The 19,322-nt window shown below is 33.3% G+C and overlaps 1 protein-coding gene across 2 annotated transcripts in view; it reads left to right on the forward strand.

Moving 5' to 3' along the window:
• The window catches only part of DPH6 (diphthamine biosynthesis 6), a 150,653-nt gene that overhangs the window by 110,054 nt on the left and 21,277 nt on the right, over positions 1-19,322 (forward strand). For both annotated transcript variants that reach the window (XM_033107080.1, XM_033107079.1), the window contains exon 6: positions 15,040-15,101. In XM_033107080.1, coding sequence (XP_032962971.1) covers positions 15,040-15,101 — 62 coding nt within the window. The remainder of the gene's footprint in view (positions 1-15,039; positions 15,102-19,322) is intronic.

The following is a 19,322-nucleotide window of genomic DNA, read 5'->3' on the forward strand; positions in this document are numbered from 1 at the left end:
AGATTTTTAACATAAATTTTTTAAAGTCTCACCCTTTGGGTTAACATTAAAAGATGCCCATACTAATGCGAACAAAAGCTTTAATTGTGCAGCCTCCCCAACTGCTGAATTCCACTCCTACACATGCTCACCCGTGGTAATTCCTATATGTTACATTAATCTGTTTCCTCCTTTATAACTGCCCAAATAATCCAAGATAAGGCTTATTAATTTTTACTTCTACACATTGTACTCTTCTGTCATTCTTTTGGATAATAATGGACATAATTAATATTATTCATTGCAATAGCCTTCCTAGGAAAGAATGCTGAACAGTAAAGGTTAAAAGCAATTTGCATTATTCTCTTATATTCTAAACATTTTTTACACCTGAACTTTGTTCAGATAATTATTTTGTTTAAAAAAAAAGGTTAGCTATCATGCATTCAATAGTTAATTGCTATGAGAAACGTATTTCTACCTTTATAAAAAGTACTTTAGCACAGAATTTTTAAACTTATAACTCAAGTATTGAAACGTGAAAAGTTGGGACTTTTAACATTTCCCAAATGTACTGTAAATTACTTACCTTAAATGAGGGGGAATCAGGTTTAAATATCAAATTCAGAGTATATGTAATATAATCTTTCCTTAAGATTTAAATACAAATACTACTAGTACTATAGCCACCCTTCTCTGAATAGATTACCTTTTGCTCAGTTTGTAAAAGGGAGTAACAGATTATAACAACAGAGGAAGTGCTAATTTTGTTCATTTTATTGCTAACAACACATCTTTTCTTTTAGTAGGTAGGACAAGCTGTTTTAAAAATAAGTTATACCTATAACTACTTGGTGCTGGCATGGCTATGTTCTGTGAATTTTTTAATAGATTAAGATTCTGTGTATCCCAAAGCTACGTGTGTATAAAATATTATATATTACTTTCCAAGAAATATATACTGTAATTCTGAAATCTGTCTTTCTACCTTCATATCAATTAAATAGCTCCAGTTTCCTCTACTATTTCAAAATAAAAAATATGCAAAATGTAATATTCACAAACAAGATAAGATCTTATTTTAACACATACTGTTATAAAAGTGAGCCATCTGTAGTAACATTTATGACTATCAGACAGTTTACACTAAAACAACTTTCCTAATAACATATAATAATTAACCTAGAAAGGTAAGTCAACAAGTCTTTTTTCTATTTGTCTGTTTAGTATTAAGACTATTTAATAACTATGTTGTCCAAACAAATATTTATGTTTAGTGCCTTACTACCATTATAATTTCATATTTGCCATGGTTGGAAAGTGAGACTATTCTATCTTAGCTGAAGGCTAACATTTACATATTAAAACTGCTTAGAGCAAGGATATGTTACAGTTTGTAGCGCTTATCTAGTGAATTATCTTTCAGATAGGGTACTATTATATTAGTTGATGTCTCAAACTTGAATAAGTGTATATAGGTCACAGTCAGTAAAAACTTACATAAGTACCAGGTTACGTATATTGCATCTCACAGTGCAAGATCTGTGGTGTGGGTTGTAATCAGGATTCTCCATAGTCTCCTTTAGTTCCTTTTCTAAAAAGTTATTCTTTCACTGGAAAAGTCTTAAGACAGACTTTCTTCTGAATTTGATTTTTTTATTTCATCTTCACTCAAGTAGAATTTAGTTCAAGTTCTAGGTAGTTTCAGTTCTGATATTTTCTCCTTTATTCAGTGATCATTTCAGTGGAGTTTGGAATGGAGAGGGAAAATGTATTAGTCAGGGTTCCTCAGAGAAACAGAACAATAGGATATAAAAAGAGGTGGATTATGAGGAACTGGCTTGCATGATTATGGAGGCTAAGGAGTCGCACAATCTGCTGTTTGCAATTTAGAGACTCAGGAGAGCTGGTGGTATAATTTAGTGCAAGTTCGGAGGCCTGAGAACCAGGACAGAAAATGATGTAAATCCCATTCTGAAGGCAGGAGAAGATGAGATGAGGTGTCCTAGTTCAAGCACTGAGGCAGGAGAAAGGGGGTGAATTCCTCCTTCCTCTGCCCCTTGGTCTACGCGCGTATTCAGGCCCTGAATGAATTGGATGATGGATTGGATTGATGATACTGTAGAGGGCAGTCTACTTCACTGAGACCACCAATTCAAATGCCAGTCTCATCCAGAAACACCCTCAGAGACACGTATGAAACAGTGTTTTATCTGGGCACTGCATGGCCCACTCAAGTTGACACATAAAATTAACCGTCACAAAAAGAAAAGGAAAGAATTAGATGTCGGCGCTCACATAACTATCTTGCCCAGCAGTGTGATAAAAAGGTTTTAAAATAAAAATGACCAGATCAGATTTTCATTTTAAACAGCTCTCTGACAAGTGTTCATTGAAGTTGGATGTTCGTCAAAGCTGTTTCCTGCATATTTTCTTCTCACTTTACATATTCTCCTTGAGTAATTTCATCTCAATTTCATAATTTCTGGTTCTTAGTATCTCCAGGCCATACCATACCTCTATGCCATACCTCACATACCTACTTGCCAATTAGATATCTCTTCTTGAGTGATTCACTGGAACCTCAAACATGTGTCCAAAAATTGAATTTATCCTTTATTTTTTTTCCTAAGCTTTCTTCTGTTCTGTTTGTTGTTGTTGTTGTTGTTGTTGTTGTTGGGTTCTTTTTGTTTTGTTTTTGTTTTGTGTTTTTCCTATGTCTGGAGTAAATGGTGTTTGTTGCCACCATCTTTTAATTTGGTCAAAGTCAGAAACCTGAGAATCATCCTCACCATCTGTTTCCTGTATTTCCCATACTCAGATAATCAGCAAGCACTGTATGTCCTACCTACTATATGCTGCTCTCAAACCTGTTCTCCCTTCCATACCTACCGCCCTGTCTGTCACATCCTGTCTCACTAACTTCTGCAGCACTCTTTTATTTGCCTTCTTACCTTCAGTCCTGTTTCCTGCCAAGGAATTAGACTGAGGCTAGAGTGATCTTTCCAAAAGTCAAATTGGATTGTCTTCCTCTGCTAAGAACTTCTCTGTCTTCGCTATGACCTTATGTTTAAGTATAATCTCTTTAATATGAAGCACAAGGTTCTATAGGATCTGGTTTTTGTCTACTTTTTTTAACCTCAACTTTCACCCCTTCTAACACTCCCTATTCATATTGAGATTCTTTCAGTTTTCAGTACTCATCATGTGGAAAACTAATATGAAAGATTAGGAAGATACTTCTAAAATAAATATTTGAGATTTCCCTTAAAAATTGTCTTTGTTGGAAATATATCTTTTACTTCTTATTTATTTTTTACATATTAAAACTGTATAGTATTTTTAAAGGTAAAAAAAAGACCATTTGTGCTACCACCAAGAAGTATTGATTATCATTATTAGCTGCATAATTATACTTAATAGTATGATTTATTGGCCATTCATTTCATAGATGCCATGGATCTTAAAATTGAATCCATAAAGTACCTGAGTGTCCTTTATTCCTTACACTGAAGTAAAATACCAGTTCATAGATTTCAGAAATATCATCTTATAAAACATGATAAGATAGGTAAGCATTTAGTGGTCTAATTGTAGAAATTGAAAATCTTGAAATTGAAATAAAATCCTTCCCCAAATGGTCAACTTTCAGAATATCTGAGCTTATTTTTACTTTAGAGATCACGTAATGAATCTTATCTGTTCTTTTTAACACAAATTTAGTCGTTTTATTTCTTAAGTGCTCAATTAGCGAGTAATTGTGTGCTCAACTGGAGCCTGGGAACAAAACAAAACAAAAAAGTAATATTTACCAACAAAACCATCAGAGCTTTCTAAATGGAATCTACTTGTTCTGGTGGCCAGTGAGCCTGGTAGAAATAGGAGGAGATTATTAAATTGTGTGTGCGTGTGTGTATGTGTGTGTGTGTGTGTGGGTGGGTGGGTGTGTGCTAGTTAACTTTCAAAGACACATGGGATGTTCCATTCCTGTCTGTATTGAATTTATCAGGAATTATAGGCAGACTGGAAATTGCTTCTCAGAGTGATTATACCTTTTCTAATATCACCTACTGATTTTACAGTAAAAGTCTAGGCTACAAAAGTTGAAATGAGAACACATTTCATTTTACTTGAGTCTGTTAAAAATAGCATTATCAAACATTTTGTGATGTTTCTCTCATATCATATATTGGGCTGTCCCGAAGAAATAAACCTCCACTTGCTTTCATGACAGTAGATAATAAATTGACTGATATAATTCAGTTGAGTTGAAAAATGCATTGAAAATAATGGGGCATAACATTGTAGGGTTAACATTTATTCATAGATGATACAATTAAATAATACAGGCATTAACTTCAAGGTCAGTCAGTAAAGTAATAAAATTGAATATTTTAATTGAATTGTAATTGCTTCCCATTGATACTTGCAAGTAAAGTAGAATAGATGTCAACTCTGCAAATTATGATTCTTCCTCCTAATTAATTTCTTAATTCTGCATGGATTTATCCAGTGCCTAGGTCTTGTTGTGGGTTTATTCATCCACTTAGCTTCCATCAAGGAATGTCTATAAGACATGATTAAATGGTTAGGTGTCAGGATTTACAGTAAATTTTTTCTATACTTTGGAGAAAATTTTGTTAATAACTTATTTATATATTTGAGTTAAAATGTACTTGAAATATAACATTATCCTGGGTCCTATGGATTGTAATCATCTTTAATAATATTGGTATTTCTTGATATTGGTATTTATATCAACATTAATAAATAAACCATGTCAATGATTATAAAGGTTTTCATAAGGGATATAGATACACTGAGGCATTTGCTGACTGATTCAGGAGGAAAATTGAACAGCTTGTTAGGGTTCTGGGGAAGCACAGTTTATGTCCATTCATGACCCAGGCTTCACGAGAAAAGAGGCACCTGTGTTGAATGAATCTAAAAATGAAACATCTTTTTTAAGGACAAGGATAAATTGAAGCTTTTAGATAAATTTGAATTGCATTGAAAAATCCCATGAACCACTGTGGCTTTTTCATAGGCTCTTCACAGTCCCTCAAAGGGTTTTAACATAAATAACCATTTTATATCAAATAAAATGGGAATGATGGCATTACAAAGATTAGGAGATAGATGTTCAAATTATACTGAAATTGCCGTGGGTCTACATACTAGGGTTTATTTAAAGAAAGAGAAGATTATCCTTTTTGGACTACCTGCATTTCCCTGTTAAATGGCTACTGCTTAAAAATTGAAAATTGAATGAAGATATAACATCAATTTAAAATTACTGAGGTATTATTATATGTTCTTATACTTTAAAATGATTCTATATAATAAAATCATTTGAGAGAAAATATATTGGCATATTAACATCATTCTTTAGTTGTACTTAGAAATATAGTGGATCCTTGTTGGTAAAACAAGTAAATTAAACTGAGAAGTTATGTTGTCTAAGCTTTGTGTTAAATTTTAACTCAAACATTAACTTCATTATTTAAAATGTTTGTCTAAATTTTATTTAAAGCATAAAATTTTAAAAATAATTCCAATGATAAATATATTTTATTGATGCTAATCTGACCCCGACCTTTCATTCTCAATTATGAAGAATCTTGAATGTCAGAATTCTCTATGTATACCAAATAGTTAAGAAACACCAAAACCAAAATAGGTAAGATAAAAGATATCTTTGAGCTTCATAATTATAGATAAGCTGTGTTTTTTCATGTTAAAATCATCTGTTTTTCCAGATCCTAGTTTTAAAATTATTTTAAAAATTGTGTTGTTCTATTTAGAGAAAGTAAATATTATGAAGACTGTGAATACAATATAAGATGTTTCTGAAGGAGAAACTTGTGAAAAATACTTAGAAGTATAAGAAAATTAAATATTCAGTCATTCATTATACTTATAAAAGTAAGTCATAATAAATGTTTTCATTTGTGTTTAATATTTATGGAATCATCAGTGTTCTAAGCAGTAAAGAATTTCTTAAGAAAAGTTTCATATCTGAATCTGTTCTGGATTAGGTTTAATAATCTTCCTATCAAATCCCTGACTAATATCATCCCACGTATAATATAGTCTCAACTGATTTAGAAGAGATCTCCGAGATCACGGTAGCTTTTGGCCCTTGGTTTCTCAAGGACAGTAGTTCGAATTAATAAGGATCTCTGGATCTTATCCAAGAAAATATTTTATAAAAACAATCTGAAATGTGTGTCATACAGGCGGTGATCATAAGGTCCCCAGTGACATGTCACTTTCTAATGAGCAGAAAAATAAAAATAAAGACAGACCGCACTTGGACAGAGTGGCATCTGGAGAAAATGACTCGAATAGTCATTATAATTAAGTACAGTGGAAGATGTTAGCATGACACAAGTAGGTATTATATACAATGTTGATTTAAAGTAGAAAGACCCATTCAGAAGAATATGTAGACTATTTTACTGAATCTAGATAAGAAGTTTTATTATTATAACTTGAAGACTTTTTTTTTGGAAAAATGTAGTCTATTTCAATAGTATTATATCTTAAGATAAGGACTCCCAGATTGTTGTTCATGGCAAAGAAGCCTACCAAAATCACCAGATATGACCTCTGATAAATTTACAATGTCAAAATTGTTCATTTCTCAGTTCCTGCCATTCCCTTGCTTTTATATATCCATTGCAATCATCTATTGTTTTATGTGTGTGAAATGGTGTTACTGATTCGTCTGCCCTGTGTGAAATGTCTAAAGCATCAGACCATAAATCATAGCGTAATCTACCAAGCTCACTAAACATGACACAGACCCTATTTCCAAACTATAAAAACTCACACATAAAGATTATTTCATTATTATCTCTGAGAGAAAGGAAATGTAGCTCTTTTCTTTTAGCTATTTCATAATTGTACAATACTCTCCTACTGTAGTGAAATGATCTATAATGTGGTTCAGGAAAATATTTTTAAATCTTCCCTAAAGTTTCAGATTTTATTTTAGTTCTTTCAGCTCCATAGCATTTTCAGTGCATAGCTCAGGAATAAATAAATTCAAAATATTTCTTTGAATACAGAAAAATCTTGAAATAATTTTGTAATTTTTACCAAGGTGTACTTGTATAATGATCGCAGATTCATGTGGAAAAACTGCCCAGTGTGGCTTATGTTTACATATTTTACTGACTCTCTTATTTAAAAGCAAGCCAAATTGCTTTATCAGTCATGGAATGCAGCCATCTCTGAAATGAGATGTAACAGCTATTTCTATACATTAACAGTTCAGAACCAGGGTCTGATTGTACAGTGAATTAAAAGACTGCAAGAAAAATGGGAAGCTCCTCAGTTTGATCTTCCGTTGCCTACCTGTAGTATATGCTCTTAAATTCCCTTTCATGCTTTTTAGACAGGTATTTACTCCCTGACCCTTATAGAGAATGCAAAACATAAATTCTTAGATTCAATCATGAGAGACTTTTAAAATGATTTTAATGATGTGTAACCTAGTGCCTGAATGCTGAGTGTGTTATGTGTGTTGTGACATATATATATATATATATATATATATACGAATATATATATACGAATATATATATATACGAATATATATATATACGAATATATATATATGAGAATCAAGGATTTAGAAAGGAGGCTAAAAAGTGACATCTACCCATGCTGGCCTTCTCCATTCATGCTTTAAGGTTGCCAAATTTTCACCCCAAACCCATGACCATAATAGATGAATACATGAAGGAAAAATGAAAAACGTAGGCATGCTGGAAAACATTATAAACATTTCTGTGAACTAGAAGTGAAAAGACATACAAAATAGTAAGGATGACTGACTCTGTGGGCTGTAATACAAAGAGCCAGGAAGCCGAGAAGAGCATTTGGGAGATCATAATCCTGTGGGGAAACAGAGACTGAGAGTGCACCATATATGGGAGAACCTCAGAGATAAAGAAAAACATAGCACCTATTGAAGAAAAAGTAATCAATTAGAAAAACAACTCGCCCAGAATGAAATGGCAACAGTGTGATGTGAAAAGTAAACAATTAGAAATTTGGGGAACGAAACATAGTCATTTAAAAATCTCAGTGGGCAGAATAAACTGTAGATGAGCCAAGTCAGAGAGAATTGGTGAAGCAGAAAGGAGAAATTCACCCAGAAGGCTACATAGAGAAACTGGGGGGGGGGGGGGGGGGAACAATTGAAAGAGCAATTTAAAAATATGGAGGATATTGGAAAATTGCAATATTTGTGTATTAGATTTTTCAGGAAGAAAAATAGAAGAAATGGCAGGAAAACACTTTATTTACAAGTAGAAAAGTTGAAAATTTACTAGACTTAGAAATAGGAGTTTTGTAATTGAAAGTGCATACTGGGTGCTGTGCAGTATAAAAAAAAGTAAAGATGTGCTTAGACACCTTGTTGTGAAATTATAGAATGTCACAGGTAAGTTGAAAATTGTACAGTATAGCACAGAGAAAATAAAGGTTCCTTATATAGGAACCACTACTAGACTGACAGCATAAATCTCATTAGGAACAACTAATGTATGAAGAAGTAGTATTTTACAACTAAACAATTAGATAATGGTGAGAGTGAAATGGGACATTATCAGACATGCAAAACTAGGAGAGTACCACTCACAGATCTTCAATGAAAAAATAAAAGGTGGAGTTCAGATAGAAATAGATTGAATTCCAGGAGAAATGAATGAGAAACAATGGTGAGCATAGGCATTGTAATATACGTTGGTAAGCTTAATTTTTCTTGGGTAAAGCGATGCAACTAAAATTTAACACAATAATAACTGAAATTGTGGAGCTTATTTAGTGCCTAGTTAAAACATGCTAATTTCTCTTCAAAGGCATGCTAAACGTAAATTCTTAGATTTATATTCTAAGATTCATAAATTTTTAGGTAACACATTTACACTAAAATACTACAGTTTTGAATGCATGTTAAAAATTACAAGTGATTTTGATTTGCATTTCCCTCACAGCTAGTGAAGTTGAACATTTTTTATATATCTGCTGGCCATTTGTCATCTTGGGAGAAGTGTCTGTTCAGGTCCTCTGCCCATTTTTTAATTGGATTGTTTGTTTTCTTGTTGAGTTGTATGAGTTCTTTTTATATTTTGGATATTAGCCCCCTATTGGAGACGTTGTTTGCAAAAATCTGTTTTCATTCGGTTGGTTGCCTCTTTGTTTTGTTGATGGTTTCTTTTGTTGGGCAGAAGCTTTTTAATTTGATATAGTCCAATTCATTTATTTTCCCTTTACTTCCCTTGCCTTTGAGGTCAAATTCATAAAATCCTCTCTGAACCCAACATCCATAAATCTAGTAGCACCCCACACCAGTTGAAGTGGCTATCATCAATAAGACTAGTAATAACAAGTGTTGGAGAGGTTGTGGAGAAAAAGGAACCCTCATACTCCGTTAGTAGGAATGTAAATTGGTACAGCCACTATGGAAAACCGTATGGGGGTTCCTCAAAAAAGTAAGAATAGAATTACCATACGACCCAGCAATCCCTCTTCTGGGTGTCTACCCAATAAATCTGAAAACATTTATCCCTAAAGACATACGTACCGGTATGTTCATTGCAGTGTTATTCACGGTGGCCAAGACATGGAAACAACTGAAGTGTCCTTCGATCCATGATTACATAAAGAAGATGTGGTATATACTCGTATATGTATATACAGTGGAATATTGCTCGGCCATAAGAAAAGATGAAATACTGCCATTTGCGACAACGTGAATAAATCTTGACATTATGCTAAGCGAAATAAATCACAAAAAGTTGAGAACCATATGACTTCACTCATATGTGTGATATATAACTGAAAGCAACAAATGAACAAGACAAACAAACAAAAACTCATAGAAACAGACAACAGTTTAGTGGTTCCCAGAGGGTAAGGGGTTGAGGGGGTGGTAGAAGAGGATAAAAGGTGTCAAATATATGGTGACTGAAGGAGAACTAACTCTGGGTACTGAATACACAATGAAATGTATAGATGATGTATTATAGAATTGTACACTTAAAACCTGTATTTTTTTAATAACCAGTGTCACTCCAATAAATTTAATAAAATTTTTTAAAAATTACAAGTGATTACTGAAAGAGTAGAAATTATTCAATCTACGGCTTCCTAATCAGCAGAGAAAACAAAAGACAAAAGTTCTTTTCAATCCTATATGGGGCAAAAAAAAAAAAAATAGCAAAGGAAAATATATACATAAAACTTAATGTAACTGAAAATCCATAATAAGATGATAGAAAAAAACCCAGACATATAATGTAAAATGTAAAAAATGTAAAATGGTTAATCTCGGTTCTTTAGAGTTGTATTTATAAGATAGGATCATTAAAAAAAATTATATGCAGTTTATAAGGAAGCCTCTAAAACAAACGCATAGAAAAAACTTGAGATTGGATGATGGGAAAATACTAACAAAGGAAAGCTGGTGTTGTAATGTTGACAAATAGAATATAAGATAAAAATCGTATATGGAAATGAAAGCTCACTATTTCTTGATAAAAGGAATAATCCCACCAAGAAGAATTAAAAGTTATGAATTTGTATAGCATAGCTGTCAAATATATAAAGCAAAAACTGAAAGAATTATAAGAAATTATTAAAACCAAAATCACAATGAAAGATTTTATCACCCTTTATTAGAAACTGATAGTTTCTAGAAGCCAGATACTAATAAAGCCATAGAAGATTTGAACAGCAGAATTAACCATTATGATCGTGATGTTGTGCATGTGGTTACAGAATCTTGCATTCAGCAGACAAAGAACACGCTTTCCAAGCACAAATGGAACATTCATAAAATTGGACCATGTTCTAAGTCACAAAGGAACTTTACCAAATATGGAGAATTATCACAATAAAGACTACAATCTTGACCACAACGCAATTAAATTAGAAAACAACAAAACATAGTGAAAATGAACAAACATGTTTCGACACTTACAAGAGTAATCCTAAATAACTCAGTAAAAATGACAAAATGCTGAAAACTGAATGACAATAGAAGTGCCACCTTCCAAATAACTGGTCTACAGCTAAATTAGTACTTAATTTTTTCTATTTAAAAAAATAAGAAATGTGTAAGTATAAATGAATCAAGTATTCAAATCAAGGTGCTAGAAATAAATCAGCTATTGAATAAACAAAAAAAGCAGAGGGAAGGAAATGGTAAAAGTAAGAATAAAATTTATGAAATTGAAAAGGCAGAAACATTGAAAACAAAAACAAAAAGATGGCACTTGGATGAGATTCCCCAAATTGCCAAATATCTGACAAGATCTACCAAGACTAAAAATCCAATCACCAGGAAGGTATTCTGCGATAAGCAAATTTATAAAACAATGGCAAACCCTAAAAAAACCACTTTGGGTAAGCACAGGATTAATGGCCTTGGTTTAGAAGAGTAAAAAAGATTACAAATCTGGCCATAAATTTCTGAAAAACACGTTAAACCTCAATCGTACAAAATGAAAAACATGCAAATTAAATGAGCTAAATATCAATTTTTCTATCAGACTGGCAAAAGTTTTATATTGAATATCTAGTATTGGTGAAGACATTGAGGAAACATCTCAGAGATAATTGACAAAGTATAAAACTTGGTGTTTGTTCTTGCTATAATAGCCAGATTTTAAAAGTATGGTCCTAAAAACAAACAAATCTTAACAAATGAGGGACAGATGGAAACACTCTTAACCCAGTATAAACAGCATACTTAGTATGGTAGTTAAAAGCATGGACTCCACAGCCATACTGCCTGCGTTTGAACCCTGGTTTTACCTCTTGGCAGTGGGTGACTTTGGAGAGTCACTGAATTTCTCTGTGCCTCAGTTTTCTCATATGTTAAATGGGGATGACAATAGTACCTTCTCCTTGGATTGTTAGGAGAATTTAGTTAATATTTGTAGAGCACTTTTAACAGCGCCTTGCACATAGTAAGTACTGTGTGATTTATTTTTTAAATAAGTTTCACAAGGAAAATAATTTCTAACAGCCATTATGTTAAGTAGCAAACTGTCTCTTGCTGATGTAAAATAAACAACTAGAAGTTGTAGCTTCTGGAATTACAGGTTCTGATTAAAGTCTGTTACTTGCCCACTAACCAACTCTAGTGTAGATTAAAACAGACACTTATACATTGCACTGTTGATGCTGAAGTATTTTGAAGTAAATTCTAGGTGACATGAAAGACTTACATATGTATAGAGACTTTGTGTTTGGCAGAGGTGGCTTGTACATCAGTAGGGAAGGGACTCCATAAACAGCACTTATTATGTTATCCAAAAATGAGAGATACAATTATAATACTCCACAAACGATAGCTGAAAGTAAATTCTGTATGGATTAAAGATCTAAAGATGAATAGCAAAAATTTTAAACTGAGAAGAAAGTAGAAGAGACTAACATTATGACCTTGGGCAGGAAAGGGTTTATTACAATACAAAAGAAACAAATTTAAGATAACAATACTTTTTACTAAAATAAAAAGCTTACATTTATCAAAAGACCCTCCCCCAATAAAAAATATGTGATGAGAAGCCAGTGATTAGGAAGATATTTATAACGCCCATATGTTGAAGGATTAGTATTCAGAATATATCAAAAACTATGAATCATCCAATAAAATATGAAATTCAACATTAAAAATGGGCAAGTGCTTTTAATAAGCAATTCCCAGAAGTGAAAACCTGAATGAATGGGCAGTAAAATATGAGAAGTGCTTGCTTTGAATAATAACCAGAAAATAAAAATTAAAACCAGTATCTAAAACAATTATATCTACACACATATATATAATGTATAATATATGTATGTTACACTTTAAATATATCTGTACACATATATAATGTATATGATATACATATTATATATACATATATAATGCATGGTATATGTGTATGTACACGTTTGTGTGTGTACACACACACACATATATACGTGTATCTCAGATTACAAAAAGTCTGACGACACTAAATTATTTTTACATACGTGAAATGAGAATTCTATTTCCGTGATAGTGGAGTACAAATTGGTAGTACTGCTTTGGAGAGCATTTTGGCAATATCTATTAGACTTTAAGATTGTGTGCACACACACACACACACACACCCACACGTACATATAGACATATAGATATATTCTTATATATATTCTCTCCCATCATAGTACTAGTGGCAAAATAGAAATTAGAGACAAGCCAGTGCCCACTGGAGAGTGGATAAGTAAATTCTGATATGTTCATATAAAGGAATGTACTACAACAGTTAAAATGGATGGACCAGAACCACAGCAATCAATATAAGTAAATCTCATTAACATTGTGAATTGAAAAAAACCAAGTTGAAAATTATATAATTCATGTGAAAATGTAATGTGCATGAACAATACCAAATATTGTTTTGGATACATACATTTGTAATAAAATTATAAAAGCATAGTTGGGAAGTAATTCACCATCTTCATGAGAGTGGTTATCCATGTAGAAAGAAGTAGGGGAAATAGACTGATTAAGGGTAGATATACTGTGAAATTCTATTGTGTTCGTGATGTGTTGGTTGGTGGTTTCCTGTTTATTTCTTAAAGAAAAGGTTGTGGAGGAAATATAGCAAGATGTTAATGCTTGTTAAACCTGGGTGGTAGTTGCATGGGTGTTTGTTTCAGAGTATTTCATTTACTCATTCATTTTAAACATTGAATTGCAAAGTGGTTGGTGGGAATAGAGTAACTGAACAGAGTTAACAATTAGTTCATCTATGTGTTCACTGGACAATTGGAATTTGAATTTGAGTTTTAATGAATACACCATGAGAATAAGATTGCTGTGAAGGGAGTTGACTTAAATAATCTGCTTAGTTCTGCTAGTCTCAGTTGTTTGCTTTTTGGCTTTGATGTAATTTAACACTCAGTGGCAGAAGAGTCCTTAATCTTTACCTGACTTCCCTTTTATTGCTCTGATATGTAATAATCAGAAATATCATGTTACCAAAAAAAGCATCTAAATAGAAGCAGGTAATTATTAATCAGTTTGCATTAAAGCTAAAAGGTTTAAACCAGTAATAAATAAAACTAACTTATTTAAACCAATACATGTATTATGGATGTAAATATCTGAAATGAATTCTTTCATTTCATAGCCAACTTGTGGCACGTGATTTATTTTTTTCTGACTGTTTAGTTTTGGTTCGTGGGAAGAGTTCTTACTGCCCATATTTGTCCACCTATACCCCGTCACCTACATAAACTCTAAAATTATATTATCATATGGTTCAGCATCTTTATCAGAGGTTATGCAGGGGTTATGCATGCTATTCAGAGTTGTCTCTATCTTTACTTGGAAAAAACATTGTTACACAATGGTCATCAAAATGAAATATTTAATTTGGTAATGCAATTATTTGAGTCTGTATGCTACTATTATTAAGTGAATTAACTATAATACAGTGTTTCCCCGAAAATAAGACCTAGCTACACTATCAGCTCTAATGTGTCTTTTGGAGCAAAAATTAATATAAGACCCGGTCTTATTTTCGGGGAAACATGGTATATTAGCATAACAATTTACCTGTCTTCTATTTTCTACTCTTATTTTATAGTAATATGTTTGAAGTTTAGATAAAACAGGTATAAATCAGAAAATTCTCACTATTGTCCAGGAGTTAAAAAAAATTAAAATATCAAGGATTTAAATATCATATCTTTGAAATAATATGTGTTTTTTTCCTATCCTAATTACAATTCCTCAAGAAGGAAAAAAAATGAAACAATGTATCTGATAGTTGACACAGTGCAATTAAAATTAATTAGAAGGAAATATTTTTCAGGAGCAAGAAAAGCAGTTCCTCGAGGGGAATAGGAAAGTAAATATTGGGCAAGTACATTTTATGTTAGGATCAAAGCAATTTAAAATACATACTGGTTTCCTGGGTGAGGAGGGTCGAAGGGAAGGGGAATGTGCCTTTAAACTTTTAATCTGATATTTATTTTTAAAAATTTAACCTTTTTTTGCAGGTTTAGATCCTGATAAGCATCTTGGAAAAACCCTGGATCAAATGCAGCCTTATCTCTTAGAGGTAAAAATTTATAGTACATGTTTCTCAGAATATAGGCATCTAAAGAGTAGAAAAATAGTGCCGTGTTATGATAATTATAAAATCAATTTTATTCTAGAAAAACTCAGATACATTCATGATATATTTTTATGAAAAACGTAAACTTCTAATGAATATGAAAATGTCTGAAATTAATTACGAAAATTATTACAAGCTTGTTGATGTGAATAAAAGAATGAGTAAACTATACCGAAAAGGAAATTGCTCTGTCAGAAAGTTTACTTTTATTATAAGGACATTCTATGCTACCCAAAAAGTCCTACACTCCTAAAGTATTTGATAGTCTTCATTATTAGATATTTTTTCATCAAAAATGTGAGTGGAAACTTCCTTTAGAGATCGTCTAATCTAACATCTTCTCTTTTACCAGTTAGGAAATTAATTTGTAGAGTAGTAAAGAAAATATCCAAAGATTTCACCTTACCATTGTTTAGCCCTATCATGATCAAGTTCTAAATGTGTTCTAAATATTAAAGAAAGATTCTGTTATTTTCTCTTTTCTATTAACTGTGTTGTGTTTTACTAGAGTTTTGGGGCAACTGTTATGAATAGTGTGGCAGTATTTCCTGAACTAGAATAATGTAATTATTCGAGTTGTTTATTCCACAGTCATGATGGAAGAAAGAAAATCACCCTACTTCTACGAAAGAACTGATCTCCTTTAATACTCATTTTCCCCTCCCAGGCTCTTAATTCATCAGCACTGTCTCTAGATATTGTTAATACGTGTACCACGTACCGTTGCTATGATATGAACTCTCAGCAGTTACACTCTTCACTAACTTTATGGGTTTCACATTTTCTTTCAGAGTTATTTGTATTTGATTATTTTATGGTTTATTAATATGTACCAAATGCTTAGAAATCCCTAAAATGTTAATTCCTTCTTTCATTAAGCGTTTTTAAGCACCTCATACGTGCCAAGCAAATAGTAAAGACTAAAATTAAAATGAAATGATAATATAATCGTGACAAATTATGTCTGATTTCCAGATAATTTGGTGTCACTTATTTAAGTCTGTCTAATGGACATGGTTGCTTTCCATGCCCCTCTGATAGGACTCTGCTTACGGCAGTTTGTTCTGTGGCCTGCATTATGTCTACATTCACATCTATTCACTGTGGTCAGAATAAATTTCACTTCTGCCAAAACAATGTAGGTAAATAATGAAACTTCATTTACGAGGATAAAAGAAAGAGAACTTGAAAGAGACGATACCTTTGGCAAGGAGCTTTTTGTACACTGCTTCCTAAGTTTGAAGTTATGAGTTCAGATTTCAAGCACGTAGAGTTTCTTTGTAGAAAAGACAAGTACAGTTTTGGAACTGCCAAAATATTGATTATGAATTAAGCTGAATATTATCATAGGAGGTTTAAACATAAAAATGCAGAAATTATTTTATCAACTTAAGTTCCTCAACACAGCCTGGTAATTTTGTATTTCTCTAGAAAACACTCTCTACCCGTTCTTCATGACTGTTTCATTCCTTCTCTACTCTCCTCAGATTTCAAATCCCTTCACCTTTCCCCTCACTTTGAGTGGATGAGGTATTTCTTCACAGATAAAATCGAAGCCATCATATGGGAAATCCTCTGTCCCCAGCACCACCTCTACTAATTCACCTTTGACCACGCCTATCCTTGCTTCCTGTAACGGGTGGGAATGTGTGTCCCTTCTCTTGTATATGGTTGATCCCCCACCTGTGGTCTGGATCCCACCTACACCTGTCTTCTTAGAGACCTTGCAGTCAGCCCTGCAGTATCTTCTTCCTTTCTTTATTGTCTCCGTCACATCAGTATTGAAACATGCCACCACCTCTCCCACCGTAAAGCTTCTTTTTCTCCACTCTAGTTGTTTGTCTAGCCACTTCTTCTTGCTTCCAAACAAAAAATTTCAGAAGTGTTTTTTGTATTCATAGTTAGCACTTCTTCATAGTGCAAATTCCTCCTATTCCTGGCATCTGGCTTCTCCTTCCACCTCTAGATGGATTTCGCAGTAGATACTGCTTAGTCCTTATTTGACAGTTCTAAACACCCTTCTTGAAAAGCTTTTTTTTGTTTTTGTTTTTGTTTTTGTTTTGGCCTTCATGATGCATTACTTTCCCAGTTTTTCTCTTTTTATTCTAGTCACTCTCAGTCTCTTTTACCAGTTCCTAGTCTCGGCTGCATTTTCACTTGACAACCTTTTCTGGGTAGTCTCAATCACTCACAAGGCTTCAATTACTCTCTCTATTCTGATGACTCCCAAATCTTTCTAGTCCACACCTCTCTGCTAAGCTCCAGTGCCCAAAGGCAGCACAAATTAATTCTCTACAAACTTGAGTGGGGCCTCAGTATTCATCATTGTTTGCTGTTTCCTTTGTCATCACCTTAATTCAGGTGCCTGTCACTTCAGGTCTAACGTATTACTGACACCTTGAAATTTGCCTCTATTTTCCATTTTATTTCCCAAAGAATTAATTTTGCTTGCTGCCTCAAGTTAATTGTTTTAATATAGTCACTGTAATTGTGTCACTCACTCACTTCAAAACTATAAATGAGTCCCCATTGCCTACTGGCTAAAATCCAAATTCTTTAGACTTCTCTTTTTGTCGCCTACTATGTCCAACCCATTAACATGGTCTTATGTGCTCCATCTCCAGAAATTATTCTAAATCCATGCACTTCTCCCTGTCTCTGCTGCTACCATACCATCAGACCATAATCATCTCTGTCTGCAATACTTCATCAAACCCTAACTGGTCTGCTTGCTTACTTCCACCATTGCCCTGCTATGATCCATTATTCATACAGATGCCAGAGTGATTTTTTTTTAAGTGTAAATCAAATCATATCACTACTTTGTTTAAAATTTAAATGGTTTCTCATTTCAATTTAGAATAATATCTAAACTCCTATGAGATCACAGCGGATGCAACTCTATATAATCAGCATTCTATCAATCTCTTCGGGCTCGTTTTCTACCAGTCTCTGTGTCACTGAGTCATAGCCTTATAGGCGTCTTCATGACTTAAACACACTTCAGTCCTACCTTTTCTCCTTAGGACCTTCCTCTGCCTGAAATGTTGTTTTCCTCAGACCGTCTCTTGGTTAATGCTTTTTTATAATTTAAGTGACAGCTCAAATGCTACTTCCTTAGAAATGCTGTCCTTGACTATTCTAGTTAATGCAGACCTCTCTGAAGAATCATATCTGTTTACATGTATATTGTGTGTCAACCCCTTTCCCACCCCACTAGACTGCAAGCCCAATAATCTTGCCGAGATTTTTGCAAAGTTTAGCTCTTTAGTTCTTTCATTCAGTCGTGTGTTCATCTGTCTGTGTCCATTCATCGCTCTCATCTTTAAATTATTTAACATTTCTTAAGGACTTGTTCTGTGACAGATATACGGTGGTGAGTGCTAAGTGTATATGCTGAATTAAACAAACTAGGTTAATGTTCTTTAAGAGTTTACCACCTGCCATAGTTGTTTTCAGACCTGAGAGTGCAGTTTACTGAGAACCTTGTTAAAAACGCTTGTACTCTTTTCCAACCCCAAGAAATTTCAGTTCAGAAGAACCAGGAATTTGATCTTTAAACAAGCACTACGCAATTCTAACACAGTGATCCAGGATATGATCTTCTAGTTCCTTAGAACCAACAACACACTTGAGGCCTTGTCTTTCTAGTTTTCTCTGAAAGAGTGTACGCCTTCTTGAAATTTTCATCCATTGCCTTCTATGCTACCACTCACTGCTGAAACCTTTCTGAGTACTTTCTTAGCTTCTTTTTGGGGTTTACCATTTAAATTGCACCCCTTATATGTTGTGGTTCCATACATAACCTTCCTCCTGTGGTGACATTGAATACTCCCATGATTTCAGCTACCAGTTGTATTTTTATGACACTGAAGTCAGTTCTTCCATCATGTCTGTATGCTCCAGACATGTGTATTATCAACTGGACACCTTCCTCTCTTAGATGTCCTCCAGCACATCAACCTTAGCTGTGCAGAACGGAACATTTCTTTCCTTACAGTGAAGGGTCCCATGGTCTCCTCAGTCGCCTAAGCCAAAAAAGTGAATTGTAAATAATGATATATATTCCATTATTCATAAATAAGACCCCAAGTTCTTTTCATTCTACTTTCTTAATATCTTATTATCTGTCCCTTTTAATTTTCATTGTCACTCTACTAGGGT

This window comes from Rhinolophus ferrumequinum, chromosome 6, assembly GCF_004115265.2.
Source record: "Rhinolophus ferrumequinum isolate MPI-CBG mRhiFer1 chromosome 6, mRhiFer1_v1.p, whole genome shotgun sequence".
Taxonomy (NCBI): Eukaryota; Metazoa; Chordata; class Mammalia; order Chiroptera; family Rhinolophidae; genus Rhinolophus; species Rhinolophus ferrumequinum.